The sequence below is a fragment of the Penicillium verrucosum genome, assembly GCF_028828655.1.
Source record: "Penicillium verrucosum strain IBT 35672 chromosome Unknown utg000001l_segment0_segment0, whole genome shotgun sequence".
Classification (NCBI taxonomy): domain Eukaryota; kingdom Fungi; phylum Ascomycota; class Eurotiomycetes; order Eurotiales; family Aspergillaceae; genus Penicillium; species Penicillium verrucosum.
Genome location: NW_026643210.1, coordinates 7,172,849 through 7,193,218, shown reverse-complemented (window position 1 = coordinate 7,193,218; position 20,370 = coordinate 7,172,849). Strand labels below are relative to the sequence as shown.

Genomic DNA, 20,370 nt, shown 5'->3' with positions numbered 1-20,370 from the left:
GAGATAAGTGGAAAGACAAGTCGATGCCTCAGGCCTAGCGGGGGGAAATCAGTCAGAGAGCCGCTCCGCCCTTCTGCCTTCTGCCGGCAAGAACCAGCTTCTCTTCACGTTGGCTCGTCCTTTCTCTCTTCTCTTTTATCAACCAACCACACCCCCACCTCCTGTCATCTTTCCCTTTTGACATACCCTTCTCATTACCTCTACGTCAGACTTTGAGGGATAACGACCTGCACCCGTTTTCCCTTATTTGACCGACTTACCCGATATCTCATCCTCTCAGCTCTCGAGTTGAGCTTTCTTACTCAGCTTCCTTCTCGATTGGTTAGTAGATTCGATTTAGTATCTCTTTGAATTGCTTTTTTATTGACAGTGAGACATTTCCCAGGTGTTGATCACGCCGAGTCGATTCGATTTTCGTTGAGGCGGCAAAGCAGCACCAAAAACGTCATAAGGCATCTTCGCGCTTCCTCCGCGACACCGGTCTTTACGACCTTCTCAATCCACCCTCTCTGGGAGACAACCCTCCTGGAATCTCTCGACTGCCTCATGTTTGACTGGCCCACCGATCGTTATCATGGGGAGAATTAAAAAGGTAGCCAGCCAAAAACATGAGGCTACAATCGTAAGTTACTCTCCGGCGGCCTGATGTGCAACCCAACTAAAAAATTTTCCTTCTATCACAGTCACCTTTTTTGCAAGAATTCATAGCTCGTGCCACAAGTCTACCCGTTCCAGAGCTCCCGTCACTTCTCAACACATTCCCTAAGCTATGGCCGTTCCCACGTGGTGATCTCTACCATTGGATCAATGTCCTAGACCGATTCGACGAGATTCTATCCTCAGCTGTGGAGAAATATTTCCTGAATGCTGGCCCTCAGACCCAGCTGTTCACCCGAAGTGTTTTGGAGGAATCATACTCGGCCGATGAGAGCAAGAAGCCATCAGAGGGTGTTGATGCTAAACTAAATGCCCTGGGATACGGCCCTGAAGGAGATAGAGAGCTTGTGGAAGCAGTTCTTGATTTCTCTCGTCTTTTGCTCGAGAAATGTGGAAACCGCAGCCTGTACAGCAGCAGCGATCGCCTGGGTGACTTGTTGAATACCACCTCACTCTCTCTCCTACAATCTACATTGCGACTGTCTCTTTGCTTAGCTCAACGATACCACTCTCGCCAGCGTGGCACCCATCAACAGTCCGTATTGCAGTCCCACTATGCTCTTGACCTCGAAAAGTTGCAGAAGATTGCAGCTCCTTTCCCGCGTCCAGTCATCGCTAGTAAAACACCGTTTGCCGCATCTCCTGCCGTTTCAACTAAGGGGAAGGAAACTACAGCCCAGACCAAAATCAACGCCAATGAACTGGTTTCCCTCGTGCGTGATGGCGATGGCTGGGAGGAATGGGGAGATGTTCGGGTTCTGTACTATCCCTCGGGCCTCGAACAGGTTAGAACGACCTCCGAATTTGGTCAAACAGAGCAGGGCTCCCACATTCCAACCACCCCAACCCCACTACGACGCAGTGCAACTCACCCCACTCATTCCAACCAGGGCTCGAATGGAGACGAATCACCAGCTGTCGCTAGTGGGAAGGCAGAGGAGGCCACACGAGCGGGCAAACTCCTAGAGCTTTCCTATTCGAAAATTTCAGCTGCAAAGGTGGAAGATCTTCTTGCGGCCAACTTGCCTCATCTGCCCCTTGAATCAAAATACGAGCTGCTTCAAAAGCTTCGAGTCGCCAAGGCGTTGACAGAGTCGCGTGCCACGCGAGAACAGATCCTTTCCATCAAGGCGCTGGCAGTGACCAACCTGGCCCATGTCCAGCCGGAGAGTACCTTCCAATCAAAGGTTCTCCAAACCGACCTAGAACAACCGAAGCGTCTTCAGCTTGCCTACCAGCTTGCTGAGGTGGTTCATCTCGGTGCTAGTGGTGACCTCGAGGTCTCCCGGTCTGTCCAAACTTTGGCGATCCAGGCACTGGATGCGTTGGCCAAGCACAAGGCTCGTGCCGTTGACGTCTGCGCAGCTTTGAGTGTCAATGTCAACCACGGAATTCTCATGTTCTTGACCCGTAAAATGGTCAATGAACTAGCCCCCGAGAACAACGATCCGGATGATGCCTACCACGATGAGTGGCGAGATGCTTTGCTTGCACTCCTACGTACTCTCCCAAGCTCGAGCACACGTACACCGGAGACCTTGGTTGCAGCAGGTCTGATTCCCATGTTTGTTGACATCTTGAACCTGCGGACTGAAAAATCCCGCCGTGTCTATTCCCGCGTCATGGAGTTCCTTGACACATTTGTGCATGCCGTCCGAGATGCACTGGGTACACTCACAACAGCAAAAGGCTTTGACGCCATGTCTGATTTGATTGACCACGAGACCAAGACGGCGTTTGAGAAGGTCAACCGCGGGGATGGATTCCCTGCTCCATACAAAAACCCTTCGATTGACTATCAAATTCCTTACTTCCAGCAGCAGACCCTGCGCTGGATGTTCCGTTTCGTCAACCATATCATGCAGCACAATGGCGGAGGCTTTGATCGTGTTCTGCGAAACTTGATCGATTCGCCTCAGCTGTTGACTTCTCTTCGGCTTGTGTTCGAGAATGCTCGTGTGTTCGGCTCACATGTTTGGAGCAATGCTGTCAACATTCTCAGCAGCTTCATTCACAACGAGCCTACTAGTTATGCTGTCATCGCCGAAGCTGGCCTTAGCAAGAGCCTTCTTGCCGCTGTCATGGGCCGTGAACTTCAGGTGTTGGAGAAGCCGCCGGCTGTGGAGCCCGAAGACCGCGATACTGAGGCTGAGGCCGAGGCGGAACCCGCCGCCACTCAACCACCTAGTGCTGAAGCCGCCATCCAGTCCGAGGAAAAGCAGAAAGATCGCGAGTATGCTATCGTCAGACCCCAGAACACCCCTCTCGCCCCTGGCATTATGCCCGCAGCTGATGCTCTTGGTTGTATCCCTGGTGCATTTGGAGCCATCTGCTTGAACTCCTCTGGTTTAGACCTCTTCCAGTCCTCCGATGCACTGGAAAGCTTCTTCGAGATCTTCGAGAACCCTGAGCATGTCAAGTGTCTGAAGGATGACGCAGAACTGGTTCGTTCGTTGGGCACGACCTTTGATGAGCTTGTCCGACACCACCCGGCGTTGAAGACTTCTATTATGTCTGCTGTTCTTGTAATGGCTGCTCGTGTCAACATTCTGGGGCGAGTCAAGGCATGGGAGCTTGGTATGGGCACAAAGATGTGGACTCAAGACGCCGACGGCAAAGCAACTCTTTTAGGAGATGTCTCTTCATTATTCCGAGAGATCGGCACAGCTGTTGATGCACCCACAGACGACCCTGCCTCGTTTGGTGCTCCCCAGCTCAATGTCAACACTCTTCCTAACGGCGCTAAGCTTGTTGTTGGGGATCTGGATCATGTTCTTCCTTCGCCAGGCCCCGACTTCGAGCCTCAAGATAAGGATGCTCATGGTCTCTCGGCGACGGACTACCTGTTCCCAGCTTTGCGATTCTTGGGCGCTTTCTTCGAGAACCAGACGAACTGCACATCCTTCATCCTTGCTGGCGGTACAGAGTTCTTGTTGGATCTTGCGACACTCCAATGCTTGGCATTTGATTTCCACAGCACCAACGCCAACCAAGAGATCACCGTGCTTATTCACATGCTCGCGGAAACGAAGCCTCACCTTGTTCTCCCGTCCCTCGTTCGACGCGCACAGGCAGCAGTGGACAATCTTTCGGCCTTTTGGACTGCGCCCACTGGATCGGGATTCTTTACAGAGTTGATTAAGCCAGGAGACTCGAAAAAGCCCGCCCTTGAACCTACGGCTGCTGCTAAATCTGGCACATTCTTCGTGAGGCACTTGAATGCCGTTCTTCTCCTCACCGACGTCCTTCGCGAGGTTTTCGCGTCACCACTGTACCAAACTCGGCCTGGCCAATCTACCTCCATCTTTGGCCAAGCCAACCTTGCGGACCACTACTGTTCTCTAATCTCCTCCTTGAGCAACCTTCTTGCTTCTTGCGTGTGGGAAGGAATCTTACTGGAGAAGAACATCCCTGAGAAGTGGCTGAAAGCGACACAGGCCTCTGCTGAAAAGCATGGCTCTGGGAAGTCAAAGGCTACTCCGGTTACTGGGAACCCCCAGGAACCTTCAGCAACGTCCGGTGCCGAGCCTCAACAGGAGAGCATTGGTGCACCAGAGACTGCTCCGGCTCAGCCAGACCAGGGCCCGAACGAAGACGACACCGAAGTTGATGAAAAGTGTCCAGCTTTCAAGAATGCGCGTACGCTTCGCTACCTTCTAAGCGCTCTGCCAACATCGATTACGGGTTTCTTGCACAACCTCGGACTCGGTATTATCGGCAAGAGACGCACAGATCCGCTCCAGAAACAGAAGGCAAATGCTATCCTGGTCTCAGACGCCATTGCTGAAGGTATTCTTCGCCAACTACAGTTCAACCCTGCCAATTCGAGTGACAGCCCCAAGCACCGGTTCGCATATCTCATTGTCATTCTTTCCCACTTCTCGCACCTTCTCTATGAAGTCTCAGCAGACCGTCCCAGTCCCAACTACTTGACTTCAGTTCTTGTTTCTTTCAATAAGAACAACGGCCTCAAAGTGTTGAAGGATATTTGTGGCGTTTTCTTGAGCGACATCAAGTCCCTCCCATCTGCGGAGTCCATTCCGGACCAGGACAAAGAGCTTGCTGACCGGCTTGCATCTGGGTATGGTGGAATTAAGATCATTCTTGGGTTATTCGCCGACCTCACCTCTGGGAAATTCATCGTGGACTCTAGCCAAACACAAGCCTTGACTTCTCACCCTGAACGAGACCGAGACCGTCCCGATTACTTCCAGCCAGGCCAACTCTTGGTGGAACTTCGCATGGAGATTTTGCCCATGGCCAAAGACATGTGGAACTCGGACTTTGCGACCCAGTCATCGAGTCCAATTGTGCGATTGTTGATTGATATCATGCGGTGCTCCTTAGATGGTGAATACGAGGCTGGCGCGGCTCGTAAAGCAGATACGCCGCCTATCTTCGCGGAGATGCCCAAGAAACCATTCGTCGTCCACACGGAAAGAGCAGCTGCCTTGCTCGAGAAAGGGTACATGGATGTTGATCTTAACAAAGAAGCCCTCTATCGTTGCAACAATCTTTTGATGGCGGCCGAAGAGTATTGCAAGGCGCAACAGTGGCTACGTGCCCCTCCCAGAGTTCCCCCAGGTCCCGGCGATATCAAAACCGGAGTACCCGAGTCTGCTTCTGGCATCGACTCCCTCGAGGATGCTGGTCTTGGAGACGTTCAACCTTTCACTAGTGCCACTCCGCTAGACCGCTCTTCAGCACTCCAAATGCTTCTTGCTCAAGCAACCGGGCGACCCGTGTCTGACGCAATGCAGCGTTCTCCTTTCCCCACAGGCGATATTGATTCCGACATGCATGACGGGTTGGCTAGAGCTCTGGACAATGTTCTCAACGACAATGATGACATGGATAGCGATGAACGAGGCGAATCATCGAGCCAGCGTCTTCCCGAGAGTCGCAATACCGGAGCAAGCTCTTCTGAACCTACCGGGGCCTCCCAAGGAGAATCGGTCAAACGTCGCCATATGGTCACAATCGAAGACCTAGACGCAGAGAGACAAAACATTCGGTCAAACCTGATCGATCGGGCCCTGGACATTCTAAACGAACACCATGACGTCTCCTTCGAGCTGTCTGACTTGATCACCTCGGCTATCAAGAAACATAGCGAGCCTGTCAACTTCCGTCGAGACGTCGGAGAGACCCTCGTTCAATCGCTAGTATCCCTGCAAATGGAGAACTTCCAGACAGCTGGCAAAAAGATCGCGGCCTATGCACACATTCTCGCGCTGACCCTTCAAGATCGTGACATGTACCTCGCCACCCTTGAAGAGCTCAAAGATTGCTTCTCGACGTTCCTTGGATTTATCAAGCTCCCAACCCCCGAAAAGGCCGACCAAGAAACCTTCCCCTGGGTCGGGCATGTCCTGCTCATTCTCGAGAAGCTGCTGTCTGATGATTGTCAGCCTCCCAAGATTTCCTGGACCATGCCAAATCTTGATGATCCAAACCCCAGCGGCGATGAACCAGCCCATCTTGAAGATCCCCTTGTCTCACTCGAGGAGAAGACCCGGCTATTTGAGTCTCTGGTCGAGATCCTACCCCGAGTGGGCAAGGATGATACACTGGCGCTCTGCATGTGCCGTGTTCTTGTCATTCTGACCCGCGAGCGCAGCATTGCCGCCCGCTTTGGTGAAAAGCGAAACCTTCAGCGTTTGTTTGTGATGGTTAAGCAACTTTCTAGTGCTACAAATGATAAACTCCAGAGCGCCTTCATGCTGATCCTTCGTCACATCGTCGAGGACGAAGCTACTATTCGGCAGATCATGAGAAGTGAAATTGTTGCCAACTTTGAGTCCAAGACTACTCGTCAGATTGACACCAACGGCTATGTGCGACATATGTATCACCTCGTGCTGAGAGCTCCTGATATCTTTGTGGAGGTTACAAATGAAAAGCTGCGGTTACTCCGATATGATAATCAACGTCCACAGGTTCTTGGACTGAAAGCCGACAAAGATCGACAACCAAAGCGAGGAAGACCCAGTATGCTTGTCGAAGAGTCCAAGCCAGAATCATCTGCAGCAGGCGAAGCATCTGCCTCAGTTGAAACATCTGCCCCCGAAGATACGGACAAGAGCAAGGAAGACAAGGGCAAGACCCCAATCAAGGGTGCCGAACTCAAAGCCCCAATTGTGGAGAACCCGGATGGTGTTATTCATTATCTGCTTTCAGAGCTTCTGTCCTACAAGGATGTAGACGACAAAGAAACCGGCCCTGAATTCCCAGAACAAGCCGCTAACCAATCCGATACTCAAACCGATGTTGAGATGGCCGTGGACGAGCCAACAGAGCCAACACCTTCAGTTGCGAGCACTGCCGAAGCACAGGCATCTCGCGGTTCCAAAAAGGCAGAGAAGCCCCAATTCAAGGCAGATGACCATCCGATTTACATCTACCGCTGCTTGCTTCTTCAGTGCTTGACGGAACTTCTTTCCTCTTACAACCGGACCAAGGTCGAGTTCATCAACTTCTCCCGCAAGGCTGATCCTCTGGCCACTACGCCCTCCAAACCCCGCTCCGGCGTCTTGAACTATTTGTTGAACGTCCTCGTTCCCCTCGGTACTATGGATCATGACGAGTCTTTGGTGTTCAAAAAGCGCAGCATCACCTCCACATGGACCATGCAAGTGCTTGTTGCGCTTTGCACCAAGACCGGCGAGTTTGGCGGTGTTGGTAGACGTCGTACCGAGCCGAAGTATGAAGACGATGAGCCTGAGCTTGCTTTTGTCCGCCGTTTTGTGCTGGAGCATGCTCTCCGGTCCTACAAAGATGCCATGGCCTCTACGGAACCCCTAGATGCCAAGTATTCCAAGCTCATGTCTCTTGCTGACCTTTTCGATAAAATGCTCAGCGGTTATTCCTTCACCAATGACGCTGGCTTCCCAACTTCAACCAGACAGCTCGCGAAGACCATGTTCGAGAAGAATTTTATCCCCGCGCTCACTTCTTCTGTCGCCGATGTCGACTTGAATTTCCCATCCTCCCGGCGTGTCATTAAGTATATTCTTCGTCCATTGAATAAACTTACCCAGACTGCGGTGCTTCTCAGCGAAAACTCGGACATCCCTATTCAAGGTGATAACGAGAATGATGAGATCTCGTCCGCAACTTCCGTTTCTGACATGGAAGATGAACGTGAAGAAACACCTGACCTCTTCCGCCACTCTACCCTTGGCATGCTCGAGCCTCGTCATGACGAGGAGGAGAGCAGCACGGAAGAATCCGAAGGTGAGGACGATGAGATGTACGATGATGAATATGACGAAGAAATGGACTACGACGAGGATGTCGCTGAAGACGATGGTGAAGTCGTAAGTGACGAAGACGACGATGGTATGGGTCCAATCGAAGGTCTTTCCGGAGATGCAGTCGAAGTCATCCTGGACGAAGATGATGACGAAGACGAGGACGATGACGATGAAGATCACGACCATTCGGACATGCATGATGACATGTATGACGGAGAAATCGGAGGTGACCGAGACAACGAAAGCCTCGAAGACGGCCAAGAGGACGAATGGGAAAGCGAAGAAATGACCGAAGACGAGGAGGAAGTCGAGATGATGAACCAATTTGAGGATGAAATGGCCGATATCAGACAATCCACTAGACACCAAGGTGAAGACCAACATCTTGGTGACCTATTCCGCGCCCTGAATGGTTCTGGTGTTGACGATATCCATGGAGATGTCTTAGGTGGCGATGTTCACGAAGAAATTCTTGATGACCTCGATGAAGATGGTTTGTCCTTCCTTAGACTGCTGAGGCAACTCCCCCTGCCGCTGCCACCACCAGCCTTGCTGACATCCGGTCCAGTTGAAGACGAAGACGAAATGGATGAACTTGACGAGGACATGGATGACTTCGACGAGGAACAAGGATCTTATGGAGATATGGAAGGTGAGGCCAACTCTTTCCATGATTTTATCAGATCGTTAACTCGCCCAGAAGACGATGATCTTCTTGAGCCATGGGCATGGGAAGGCGATGAACCTCCTCCAATGGCCCGAGGACATCCCCAATCCCGCTTCCGCGGAGGCCCGCCACCGGCCTGGGCTACGGTCACTGAAATCATGCCGGGTCGCCCATCCGGTCTTGTTCCCATCCAGCCTTACCACCGTGTTCACCGAACCCAAATCGCACCCCGCGGCAACGACGATGGCATTAATCCTCTTCTTGTCCGGACTGACCGCCCAGATCCTGCCATTCCACCTCGCGCTGCTGCTGATCCCTTCGCTGATTGGGGCCAGGCAATGGACACTGCAGGTGGCCGGGTTGTTGCCATGGATAGCCCGATCAGCTTTATGAATGCCATTATGCAAGCCATTGGCGGACAGGCGGCGCCCGGTTTCGGCGTTGTCACTCGCCCTGATGGTATTCATGTCCATGTCGACCGACGGGCAGTCCTGCCTGGTCGTATCCAGGATATGCTTGGAATCCCCCGTGGGGCAGGTCCTCCAGCTCGCACTCGCGGCGACGACCCTCACACTGCCGTCAAGTTTGGTCTTGGTACCACCAGAAACCGCTGGCAAGAAGAAGCCCGCATTATTTTCGGCAACCAGCATGTTGAGCGGACCATGCGCGTCATCAACTCCATTCTCAAGCTATTGGTTCCCCCTGCCATCGAGGACGAGAAGCAGCGCCAGAAGCTCGCGGAAGAGGAACGCAAGCGTCTTCAAGCCGAAAGGGCTGAAAAAGACCGCCAAGAGCGTATTGCCGCTGAAGAAAAACAGCGTGAGCTTAAGCAAAAGGAGGAGGAAGAAAACGCCCGACTACAGGCAGAGAAAGAGCAACAGGAAGCCGAGCGCCAAGCTGCTGGGGTCGATGAGCCCATGGAAGACGTCCAAGAAACTGACACTGCGGTTGAAACCGCTGGTCCATCTACTCAACCCGAAGCCCAGCCCACTGAACCTACTAGTCGGGTCTACACAAACATCAGGGGCCGCCAAGTTGATATCACCGGTCTGGAGATTGATTCGGAGTATCTGGAGGCTCTGCCTGAGGAACTCCGAGAGGAAGTCATCATGCAACAGCTTGCTGAACATCGATCCCAGGCTGCCGCCGCGGGTGAAGAGGATACTGAGATAAACCAAGAATTCCTTGAAGCCTTGCCTGCCGAGATCCGTGAAGAATTGCTGCAACAAGAAGCGGCCGATCGACGCCGGCGCGAACGTGAGACCGCACGACGACAGGCGGCCACTGCTGGCGGTGCTGGCGCTCCAGCTTCTACCACTCAACCGGCGGAAGAAATGGATGCCGTCAGCTTCCTTGCCACTCTCGATCCCTCTTTGCGCCAGGCTGTTCTGGCCGATCAGCCCGAGGATGTTCTCGCAACCTTGGGTCCAGAGTACTTAACCGAAGCCCGTGGTATGGGTGGTAGCGGGCGGCGCATGGCCCAGTTTGGTGACATGAGTGCCATGGATCACCGACAGAGAATTGAACCTGCTGCAGGCCAAGAACCGAAGAAAGGGCAGAGACGTCAAATTGTTCAAATGCTCGACAAGGCTGGCGTTGCAACCCTTCTCCGCCTGATGTTTATGCCTCTTCAGGGCAATGCTCGCCATCAATTGAACGATATTCTTCATAATGTTTGTGAGAACCGCCAGAACCGGAGTGAGGTGATCAGTGTTCTTCTTTCGATCTTGCAGGATGGCAGCGTTGATTCCACTGCGATTGAACGCAGCTTTTCTCATCTTTCTCTGCGTGCAAAGGCACCAGGAACACAAAAGACACCGCAGTCTAAGCGAGCCCTTGCTATCCAGACTGCTTCGAGCGTCAGCAGTGAAGTGACCCCAATTATGGTCATCCAACAATGTATCGCTGCGCTGTCTTTCCTTTCGCAGTTCAACCCTCACATTGCGTGGTTCTTCCTGACGGAGCATGACTCTGCTTCAGCTGGTAAACTCAAGTCATTGCGCAAGGGCAAAGGCAAAGAAAACCGAGCTAACAAGTTCGCTCTGAATGCACTCCTTTCTCTCCTTGACCGCAAGTTGATAATGGAAAGCCCTAACTGCATGGAGCAACTCTCTAGCCTCCTTAGCAGCATCACACAGCCACTGACCGTCCTTCTTCGGCGTGAGAAGGAGCGACAGGAAGAGGGCAAGGGCAAGGAGCCCGAGAGACCTCAAATCGAAGCATCCGCCGATCAAATTGCTGAGGCTGCCGATTCCAGTATGGACACATCCATGACCGACGCTCCACTTCCCACTGTGGAAACCCCTGGAGCCGATGGTCAAGAGACCGCAGAGGGCGAAGAGGCTACTTCAGCTGAAGCCAAGAAATCTGAAGATTCCAAGGAGCCCACCGAGGACGACAAGCGCAAGAAGCGAACCATCGAGCCTCCTGTCGTTCCGGACCACAACTTCCGACTGGTTGTCCACATCCTTGCGGCTCGTGAGTGCAATGGCAAGACATTCCGCGATACACTTTCCACCATCAACAATCTTTCTGCTATTCCTGGAGCTAGAGACGTGATCGGCAATGAGCTGGTTGCTCAAGCGCAGGCCCTTAGCGACACCATCTTGGGTGATTTGGAGGATCTTCTCCCTCATATCCACCAGGCCAAGACTGGTACCGACATGCAAGGCCTTGCTCTAGCGAAATTCTCCCCAGCTAGCTCAGACCAGGCAAAATTGCTACGTATCCTGACCGCACTTGATTATCTATTTGACCAGGCACGAGCGGACAAGTCCAAGGATATTGAGCCAGGATCCGCTCCCAAGGAGGATGTGCTCAAGAAACTCTACGAAAGCGCCACTTTCGGTCCGCTTTGGAACAAGCTGAGCGACTGCTTGACTGCCATTCGGCAGAAGGAAAATATGCTGAACGTGGCTACTATTCTTCTCCCTCTCATTGAGGCATTGATGGTCGTCTGCAAGAACACCACGCTGAAGGACCAGCCGCTATCTCGCGGCAGCCGTGAATTGTCAGTCAACAGCACCGCCACAGCTGATGCTGGTCTCAGCATGGAGAACATCTTCTTCCGGTTCACCGAAGAACATCGCAAGATTCTCAATGAGCTCGTCCGCCAGAACCCTCGCCTCATGAGCGGCACATTCTCACTATTGGTCAAGAACCCCAAGGTCCTGGAATTCGACAACAAGCGCAACTACTTTACTCGTCGTGTCCACTCCCGCGGTGCCGAGCCTCGCCACCCTCATCCTCCTCTTCAGCTCTCTGTGCGCAGAGCTGAGGTTTTCCTTGACTCTTTCAAGTCCTTGTACTTCAAGAGCGCCGATGAATTGAAGTATGGCAAATTGAACGTACGATTCCATGGCGAGGAGGGTGTCGATGCTGGTGGTGTCACCAGAGAATGGTTCCAAGTTCTTGCCCGTGGCATGTTCAACCCCAACTACGCCTTGTTTATCCCTGTCGCCGCTGATCGCACTACCTTCCACCCCAACCGCCTTAGTGGCGTAAACTCGGAACATCTTATGTTCTTCAAATTCATCGGGCGGATCATTGGTAAGGCCTTGTACGAAGGCCGTGTTCTCGACTGTCACTTCAGCCGAGCAGTCTACAAGAATATCCTCGGACGATCCGTATCTATCAAGGATATGGAAACTCTCGACCTGGACTACTACAAATCACTTCTGTGGATGCTGGAGAACGACATTACCGATATCATTACCGAGACCTTTGCCATTGAAACCGATGACTTTGGCGAAAAGCAGGTTATTGACCTAAAGCCCGGTGGTCACGACATTCCCGTTACACAGGAGAATAAGGAGGAGTACGTTCAGCGCGTGGTTGAATATCGCCTCGTCGAATCTGTTCGTGAGCAACTGGACAACTTCCTCAAGGGCTTCCACGAAATCATCCCTCCCGAGTTGATCTCCATTTTCAACGAGCAAGAGCTGGAACTTTTGATTTCCGGTCTTCCTGAGATCGATGTGGACGAGTGGAAGAACAACACCGAGTATCACAACTACTCCGCGTCCTCCTCACAGATCCAGTGGTTCTGGCGTGCCGTCCGCTCATTCGACAAGGAGGAGCGTGCCAAGCTTTTGCAGTTCGTCACTGGAACCAGTAAGGTTCCCCTCAATGGCTTCAAGGAACTTGAGGGTATGAACGGTGTGAGCAAGTTCAACATCCATCGCGACTACGGCCACAAGGATCGCCTTCCTAGCTCGCATACCTGTTTCAACCGTAAGTTTTTTTCCTCACATTTCTTGGCTGCATTGATGCATTTTACTAACTATTCTTAACAGAGCTTGATCTTCCTGAGTATGAAAGTTATGAAGATCTCCGTCAACGCCTTTACACGGCCGTGACGGCTGGCAGTGAGTACTTCGGGTTTGCTTAGACTATCCTATTCTACGGCATGGGAATGGTTTCATCCAGCCAAAGCATTGCCTGGCGTTTCTCTTAATTCTTATGGGATTTTCTTTTTATTGGGGAAGAATGAAGAAGTATGAGTATGGAAGGCTGGCATGGGCCAGCGAGAAGAAGTTCGTTTATGAGAAGATGAAAACTGAGGCACCTGGTCAAGGATTCGGTTGAAGTGCAGGTCAACCGTGTTCTTTTCAGAGCCCTCTTTATGTACTTAAATTGCTGCATTTATTTCTTATTCCTTCGAACTTGCTGCATACTTCTTAATCATTTTATGAGTAGAATTTCACATGCAGGTCATATCGAGGGCTTCAGGGCTTGGCGGTGGGTTTATGTCATCAGGCGGTGAGTCCGTCACGGGACTGCATGGAAAAAAAGACATGCGGGGCCGCGGAGGGAAATCGATTTTTTGAGCTGGACACGGTCATCTTGAAGAAGAGTGTGTTTTGTGCTTCTTTGAATTGGATATCTCTCTTCTTACTGTCTCACAGAACCCTACATCATGTCTACCAACTCTATTAAGCTCCTGACTGGCAACAGTCACCCCGAGCTTGCTAACCTAGTTGCTGATCGGTATGTGTAACCGACTAGGTCAACCTTGGAAGACTGGGCCAGCGGCTAACTCTAGAGTTATGGATCAGACTCGGCATTGAGTTGACCAAGATTATGGTCCTGCAATACTCCAATCAAGAAACCAGTGTCACAATCGGAGAGAGTGTCCGGGACGAAGATGGTACAAGCATCCCACCTTAATCATGATATGAAGGACCCCCACTCATATATATGACTTGTTACGCAGTCTTCATTCTCCAATCCACGAAACCCAATGATATCAACGATGGACTCATGGAGCTCCTGATCATGATCAACGCTTGCAAGACCGCCTCAGCCCGCCGCATCACAGCCGTCATCCCCAATTTCCCTTATGCCCGCCAAGATAAGAAGGACAAGAGTCGTGCTCCCATCACTGCCAAGTTGATGGCCAACATGCTCCAGACTGCCGGCTGCAACCACGTTATCACCATGGATCTGCACGCCAGCCAGATCCAGGGCTTCTTCAACGTCCCCGTCGACAACCTGTACGCCGAGCCCAGCATGCTCAAGTATATCCGTGAGAACCTTGACGTCAGCAACTGTGTCATCGTCAGCCCGGATGCTGGTGGTGCCAAGCGGTGAGTTGTGCTTACCTGGATACTATACACATGATATAGTTCAAGGGCTAATTTGGATTGCTGTTAAGTGCTACTGCCATTGCTGATCGCCTGGACTTGCAATTCGCGCTTATTCACAAGGAACGTGCCCGTCCCAACGAGGTCTCGCGCATGGTCCTTGTCGGTAATGTCAAGGACAAGATCGCTATCATCGTCGACGATATGGCCGACACCTGCGGCACACTTGCCAAGGCTGCCGAAACCGTCATGCAGCACGGAGCCACTGAAGTCAACGCCATCGTTGTGCACGGTATTTTGTCCGGCAAGGCGATTGAGAACCTGAACGGCAGCTGCCTCAAGCGGTATGTATACACGCCCAGATACCAGCATCGAGTCATTGGAATATTAGGATGATTTACATTTTGGGACACTTTTGACTAACTCTTTCGCAGCATTATCGTCAGCAACACTGTCCCATTGGGCGACAAACAAGAGCAGTGCGACAAGATCCATACGATCGATATCAGCCCTACATTGGCAGAGGCATGCCGTCGTACACACAATGGAGAGTCAGTTAGCTTCTTGTTCTCGCACACGGTGGGGTGAATCAAAGGCAGGAAATGAATTATTACATCAAGACAGAGGATCAAATCTACGGGTTGTCCTAGAGATTACCTACGAGCGTGGTTGCGCGAAACCGTGGAGCGGGAAACAAAAAGAAAATACGATTTTTATGACCCTTTTTATTAGCCGGACGGGGATGTTAGTCCCCGGGTGTTTTATTATTGTTTACTATGTTTTTTTTTTGTTTTTTGTTTTTTTTTCCCACTTGAAGAGAGAGATGGACGTTTAAATGTTGGCTTTATGCGGTTCTATCTGGCGGAAGTTGGTTAGTTATCATTTGCATGTGTGTGTACTTCCTATTTGGTTTAGATTATTGCAAAGCCAAAGGGCTGTTTCATAACCTTCAAAGTTCGACATGGTTTTTTAAATTTGATATACAACATAGTTACTGTTGTGATCATAACTAGGGCTCTCTAGTAGATACCTATATATATACTATAAATGCACACGGAAAATCACCCGCAACATGTGTTGCTATTTTGTTTTGCAAACGAATGGAATAGATACATATATGTTGTATAGTACCCATGGAAGCAAGAACAAGAGCTACCCAATACAAAAGATTCCAGTGGACATTGTTGAAAGACCCTATTCCGCAATCAATTGACGGTTGAAGATAGTTCCTTCAATTCAAACCCAGTTTCCCAAAGTTGACCAGTTTCCGCGGATTGTGTGTGCGTCAACTTCCAAAGAATCCCATCCTCCAGTCCACTTAATTCTCGCATACTGATCACCTTTGAAAACGTAATAGCTGTCGCCATTGGGGGATCGGAAGATGGCATCGATAGAGTCGAAGCCGGCTGCGGCAATGCCAGGCCAATAGGAGGTGATTGGGTTGGGCCCTGAGACAACCTTGTCGCCCGAAATGGAGTACTTGAAAGACTTCGTGCCTCGGAAGAAGAACAAACAGTCACTATCGCTGGGGCTCTGAATGGCTGCATCCACGGTATCAAAACCGGCACTCATCAAACCCTTCCAGGTTGCCTCGGTCTTAATTGTTCCGTAATAAGTGCTGTCCTTTTGACTATCGGGATCGATGTCAAGTTGCATGTAGTTGCCTCCGACAAATGCGTAAAAGCCGTTCTTGTAGCCAGGGGCGCTGAACATAGCATCAACAGCACCCCAGCCTACTTTTCCAAACGTCTCAGACCATTTTTCACGTATGATTAGACTCTCGGCTCCGACGGTTTTGACATTGTAGTTGCTGTCAATCTCGACGGTGGTATAACGTGTGCCGGAGAAGACATAAAACTGTCTGGGGTGGCCTAGCTTGGGAATGACGGCGTCAACCATTTTGTGGGTTGAAACGATTTGAAGTGATAGACGGCTTGGTGTTTGATAGGAAGGTTGGTTGGATATTTCCAAAGATTGAATGAATTGAGAGCACTGGGGAATTGAAAAGTTTTGATGGTGATTATTGCAGTATATATAGGTTTTCTTCGAGGCTTCGGGTCAATATCATTTGGTAAGAGAACTATCGCCTACATTGGCATTAACCGGTAGGTAGAACCGTGACGTTAGCTTGATCGTCACTAGTATGGGCCTACGCATCAACCCCGTGCCTTGGCTGAGCTGAACCAAACATCAACGTGCATATCATATATCTTCCAAGATTGCCATTCCAAGGAGCGGTCAGTTCTACGTTTCTATCAAGAACAACCTTAGAAGCACCCCTACAGTACGAAATACATAGGGAGAGCAACAATACATTAGTTATTTTGTTTTACCGTAGGCTCACATTATTTACTCTAGAAAGAAACCACACAATTGAACAGTATCGCACAAACACTCAAGTCAGCCCTAAGAGGTTTATTTCGACAAAAGGGATTTTCATGCTACACGGATGGAAAGGCTGTAAATTGGACATGTAAATCGGACAGGTCACTCCGGCCAAATAAGAAAAAGATCTGCACGCCATACTTCAACTTACTCTGTACTACTCATGAAGAAGGAAAAGGCTGGCCTACTGAATATAGTATGTGCAGGAATCGACCAATAGCGGTATCTGTATACAACAAGACAAAAGCTTACCAATATAGCTTGGGGGTACATGTACCAAGTGGCTGACAGTGGTGAAGCAAATATGATCATTTGATTAAGCTGTTTTGCCTAAAATTGTTGACAGTTATTGATACTATCCAAGTTATAGCTAAGCCTGAAGAACTACCTATGCTCAAGCAAACGTGGTAGGCAACAGTACTTCTCAATGTACAACATGGTAACCAAGTACGCCCACCTGCCACGAGTTTCTCACTAAATCAATAAAAGTGACGACTGTGGCTAGCTGGATCTCAGGACCCGGTAGTACCGGTAACTCAATCTGATTTTCGACCCACTGCCACATTTATGTGGATTTCTTCACGTTATTAGCTCTCTGTTGTCCTAATAGACTAAATAGACTAAATAGACTTGCAATGTATATCCCGGGATATGCAAAGGCTTTTGGAAAATTGCGGTGTAGCTACCTGAACATAACTGGTTTCTAGCCAAGCCCTACTTTTCTGTTACTAAAGCATTCAATTGATAAGCACATCCATCCAGTGAAGATTGATTTGTATTAGATCCACTCTATTCAAAACAAAGGTTTAATGCAAAACACATACAACATACACCTAAATATGCATGGCTGTCTAAGGTATGCACGTATGTGTGTAGACATGACTCGTGTGGTGGAACTGCGTGAGATATATCGAGTCAGGCTACTTCTGCAAAGTCGTACAGGTTTCTTCGTTTGTTTTGATGAGTTGTCCAGTGCATGAATGCATGTGTGCTTCGGGATTGAGAGGTCAAAGCTGAAGTCGTTGCAGGATATCATGGATATATTCTCCGAGATCAAATTATTCAAAGAATGCATCAAAACCCCGAGAAGCCAAGCCCTTGATCCAAGATAAACCCCTCATTTCAAAATAATTAGTTAGTTATAACCCATTTTTTACATAACTCGGTATATAAACGCCAAGACATCTCTAATTAGGACTACTTATACATTTTTATATAGAAAAGGGATCTTTAAAAAACACACCCCCTGCCGCTAAAGTCACCATCCTTATAAATCTCGCGCAGACAGTCAAAAAAGAAGCGATATGAGGGGTTCTTGCTCATGTTGTAGGAAGGAAAAACCAGCATAGAAGCTATTCCCAGTCGACACTGCACCAACGGTTTCAAGCAATGGCATCTTATATATATAGTTGGTTTTTATTGTGGCAACTACGGCATTGTAGGGCTAGAAAGTGAGGAGGGAGAGAGTTGACTACAAAGGGAGGATCTGCCGACTATCTGCCGAACGAGGGGTTCATGCCTGAGGCCACCACCACAACAGTTTTGTATGTGCAGTCCATCCACAAAACATACGGATATCTTCGAAGCACCGCGTAGCTCGAAATGGAGCTGATAGCGGATGTTGTAGATATATCTCTGATCACCAGTATACCTAGATATATATCTAGGTAGTAAGTAAAAAGGGAGCTCAAACTAGCGTCCAAGGTAGCCATTTTCGGCAGCCGACTTACCGTCAATTAGCGTTGTGGTGTAAATTTATATAGGAAAACACACGCGACTTGGGCACTACTAACCGCAGAGTTGGAGTGGAAACATATCCGATAATGGAAGTTTTTTTTTGGAATAACCTTGCTCGCAGTACGTACAGCATACTATTGACCTCAAAGGGCAATCATAACCTTGAAAAACATAATTCTGAACGCCTTTTGGGACCATTCTAAGACCCTATACAACACGTGACCGTGACCGTGACCGTGACCGTGCATATACTGACCCTTGGGGGAACTGTGCCTGGAAGCGGGGGAATTTAAGGTAATGGCATTATTGAACTAGTGTATATAAGTGACTTCATCCAAGTGGAGTAGACCTCAGAGCCCACAAAGAGAGAGAGGGGTGGGGGAAGAATATAAATCGAGGGCATATACAATCGACTACTCCATACCCAATATAAACTTATATATAACTACGCCTACTCCTTTAGAAAAAAAAAAAAGCCTCGAGCAATTGACAGAACTGAGTATTGAAATTTGCATGCACTCCATTCAAAAAAAAAAAGGGTCATCAAAAAAAGGTAGGTTCAACACAGATATGCATGCGACTCCCAAGGCCCGAAATCACCGTAGCCAAACACAAGGGAGTATCAACCACTCAGCCTGCTTTGTACGTTTTGAAACCTGTTCCCCGTCTCTTTTCTTGTTCCCTTTTCATTTTATCAGACATGTATCCTCCGCGCCCCTGAGAGTGATTCATTTTTTGTGAATTCCCCTCAAATCATCCCAGAGACGTGAAGCTCCTCCATTAAACCCCATCGCCGCAGAACGAAATCATAAAACCGCGGGTTTGGAAGTTTACTTCCGCATGGAGGAAGCCCTCCGCTTGCGGAGCTCATCACGCTTGGACTTCTCCTCGTGGACACGGCCAGCAAGGAGCTTGGCGTAGTCGTTACTATGTAACCGTTAGTTCAGATGTTCTTTTTTTTTTTCAAAAAATCAAACCAATACACCCCGGTCGATAATTGATCAGAGCGTAGAAAACAAGAGAGGGAGTCTTACGCAGCATCACGGGCAGTCTCAGCACGGCGGCGCTTGATGGCAACGCGTTGGCGCTTGCGCTGGAGACGCTGGGGGGTAACCAGACGCTGGATCTTGGGGGCCTTGGTGTAATCCTGCTTGCCCTCCTTGGTGACGGTACGGCGGATGACGAACTTGCGGACGTCGTCCTTCTTGTCGAGACCGAAGAAGCGACGGATCTTGGTGGCACGCTTGGGACCGAGACGCTTGGGGACAACGGTGTCGGTGAGACCGGGGAGCTCACCCTCGCCCTGCTTGACGATGGACAGAGCAAGGACGGCAAGGTCCAGACCGGTGATGGCACCGCGGACGGACTTGCGCTTGCGCTCACCGGTGCGGCGGGGGCGGTAGCAGCTGTGGCCGTCGGCAAGGAGGAGACGGGTACGGGTGGGGAGGAGAACTGTAGAAATAATTCGATGAGTATCCTGCGGTTTGGTGGTTGTATCCCTGGGGTTGGATATAATTTTTTTTGATCATTCCCCAGGTTGTTGTGCGGCTGTGTACGTACCACCCTGCTTCATGGGGAAACCTGTAAATTCAAATCGTCAGCATTTTTTGTTCTCGTTGTGTGCGTTGAATTCCATTTTTCCATTATCGAATTGTTGTTCCGACACTGGGGGTGGAGAGGGATTGTATGCGTACCCTGCTTGTCGTTACCACCGGTAATCTTGAAGACGTAACCCTTGAACTCATCACCGAGAGAATCGGCGGCAACCTAATCAAAAGAAATCCCAATTAGCCAGTCGTTCTCCATAGTCGTATGTGTGTGTGTATATATATATTGTCCATCGATTTGGTGTCGGAGTCGGGGAAGGATGAAGGTTAAAGGAGTGCTGACTTCGGTGCCCATGCGCTTCTCCATGAAGGGACGGAGCTTGCGCTCATCGTCGATCTCGATAATTTTCTGGGACCCATTGGCCGGGTAGGAGACGTTGAGCTTCATCTTGACGGAGGCGGCGCGGTCAAGACGGTAGCGCGGGTGTTGTCGATTTGTGAGATTGTCGTCGAAGGAGTCTGTATTGTGGATTTTT

The 20,370-nt window shown here is 50.1% G+C and overlaps 4 protein-coding genes across 4 annotated transcripts; 2 read left to right on the top strand and 2 right to left on the bottom strand.

Moving 5' to 3' along the window:
• Window positions 1-574: 574 nt before the first annotated feature.
• tom1 (E3 ubiquitin-protein ligase TOM1) lies at window positions 575-12,970 on the top strand (the record flags this gene model as incomplete). The annotated part of the gene is made up of 5 exons (XM_057215381.1): window positions 575-622; window positions 684-8,406; window positions 8,482-8,565; window positions 8,617-12,813; window positions 12,876-12,970. 5 exons carry the CDS (start codon window positions 575-577, stop codon window positions 12,968-12,970), a joined length of 12,147 nt encoding a protein of 4,048 aa, XP_057077264.1.
• A 528-nt stretch (window positions 12,971-13,498) lies between these two features.
• N7516_002660 (ribose-phosphate diphosphokinase) lies at window positions 13,499-14,753 on the top strand (the record flags this gene model as incomplete). The annotated part of the gene is made up of 5 exons (XM_057215380.1): window positions 13,499-13,569; window positions 13,638-13,729; window positions 13,796-14,168; window positions 14,237-14,509; window positions 14,600-14,753. The coding sequence occupies 5 exons, from the start codon at window positions 13,499-13,501 to the stop codon at window positions 14,751-14,753; spliced, it is 963 nt and encodes a 320-aa protein (XP_057077263.1).
• A 648-nt stretch (window positions 14,754-15,401) lies between these two features.
• Window positions 15,402-16,064, bottom strand: N7516_002659 (Hemopexin/matrixin; the record flags this gene model as incomplete). Its single annotated transcript, XM_057215379.1, has 1 exon — window positions 15,402-16,064. One exon carries the CDS (start codon window positions 16,062-16,064, stop codon window positions 15,402-15,404), a length of 663 nt encoding a protein of 220 aa, XP_057077262.1.
• A 3,053-nt stretch (window positions 16,065-19,117) lies between these two features.
• Window positions 19,118-20,282, bottom strand: N7516_002658 (40S ribosomal protein eS6; the record flags this gene model as incomplete). The annotated part of the gene is made up of 5 exons (XM_057215378.1): window positions 19,118-19,214; window positions 19,322-19,739; window positions 19,848-19,868; window positions 19,982-20,054; window positions 20,178-20,282. 5 exons carry the CDS (start codon window positions 20,280-20,282, stop codon window positions 19,118-19,120), a joined length of 714 nt encoding a protein of 237 aa, XP_057077261.1.
• Between the last annotated feature and the right edge of the window lie 88 nt (window positions 20,283-20,370).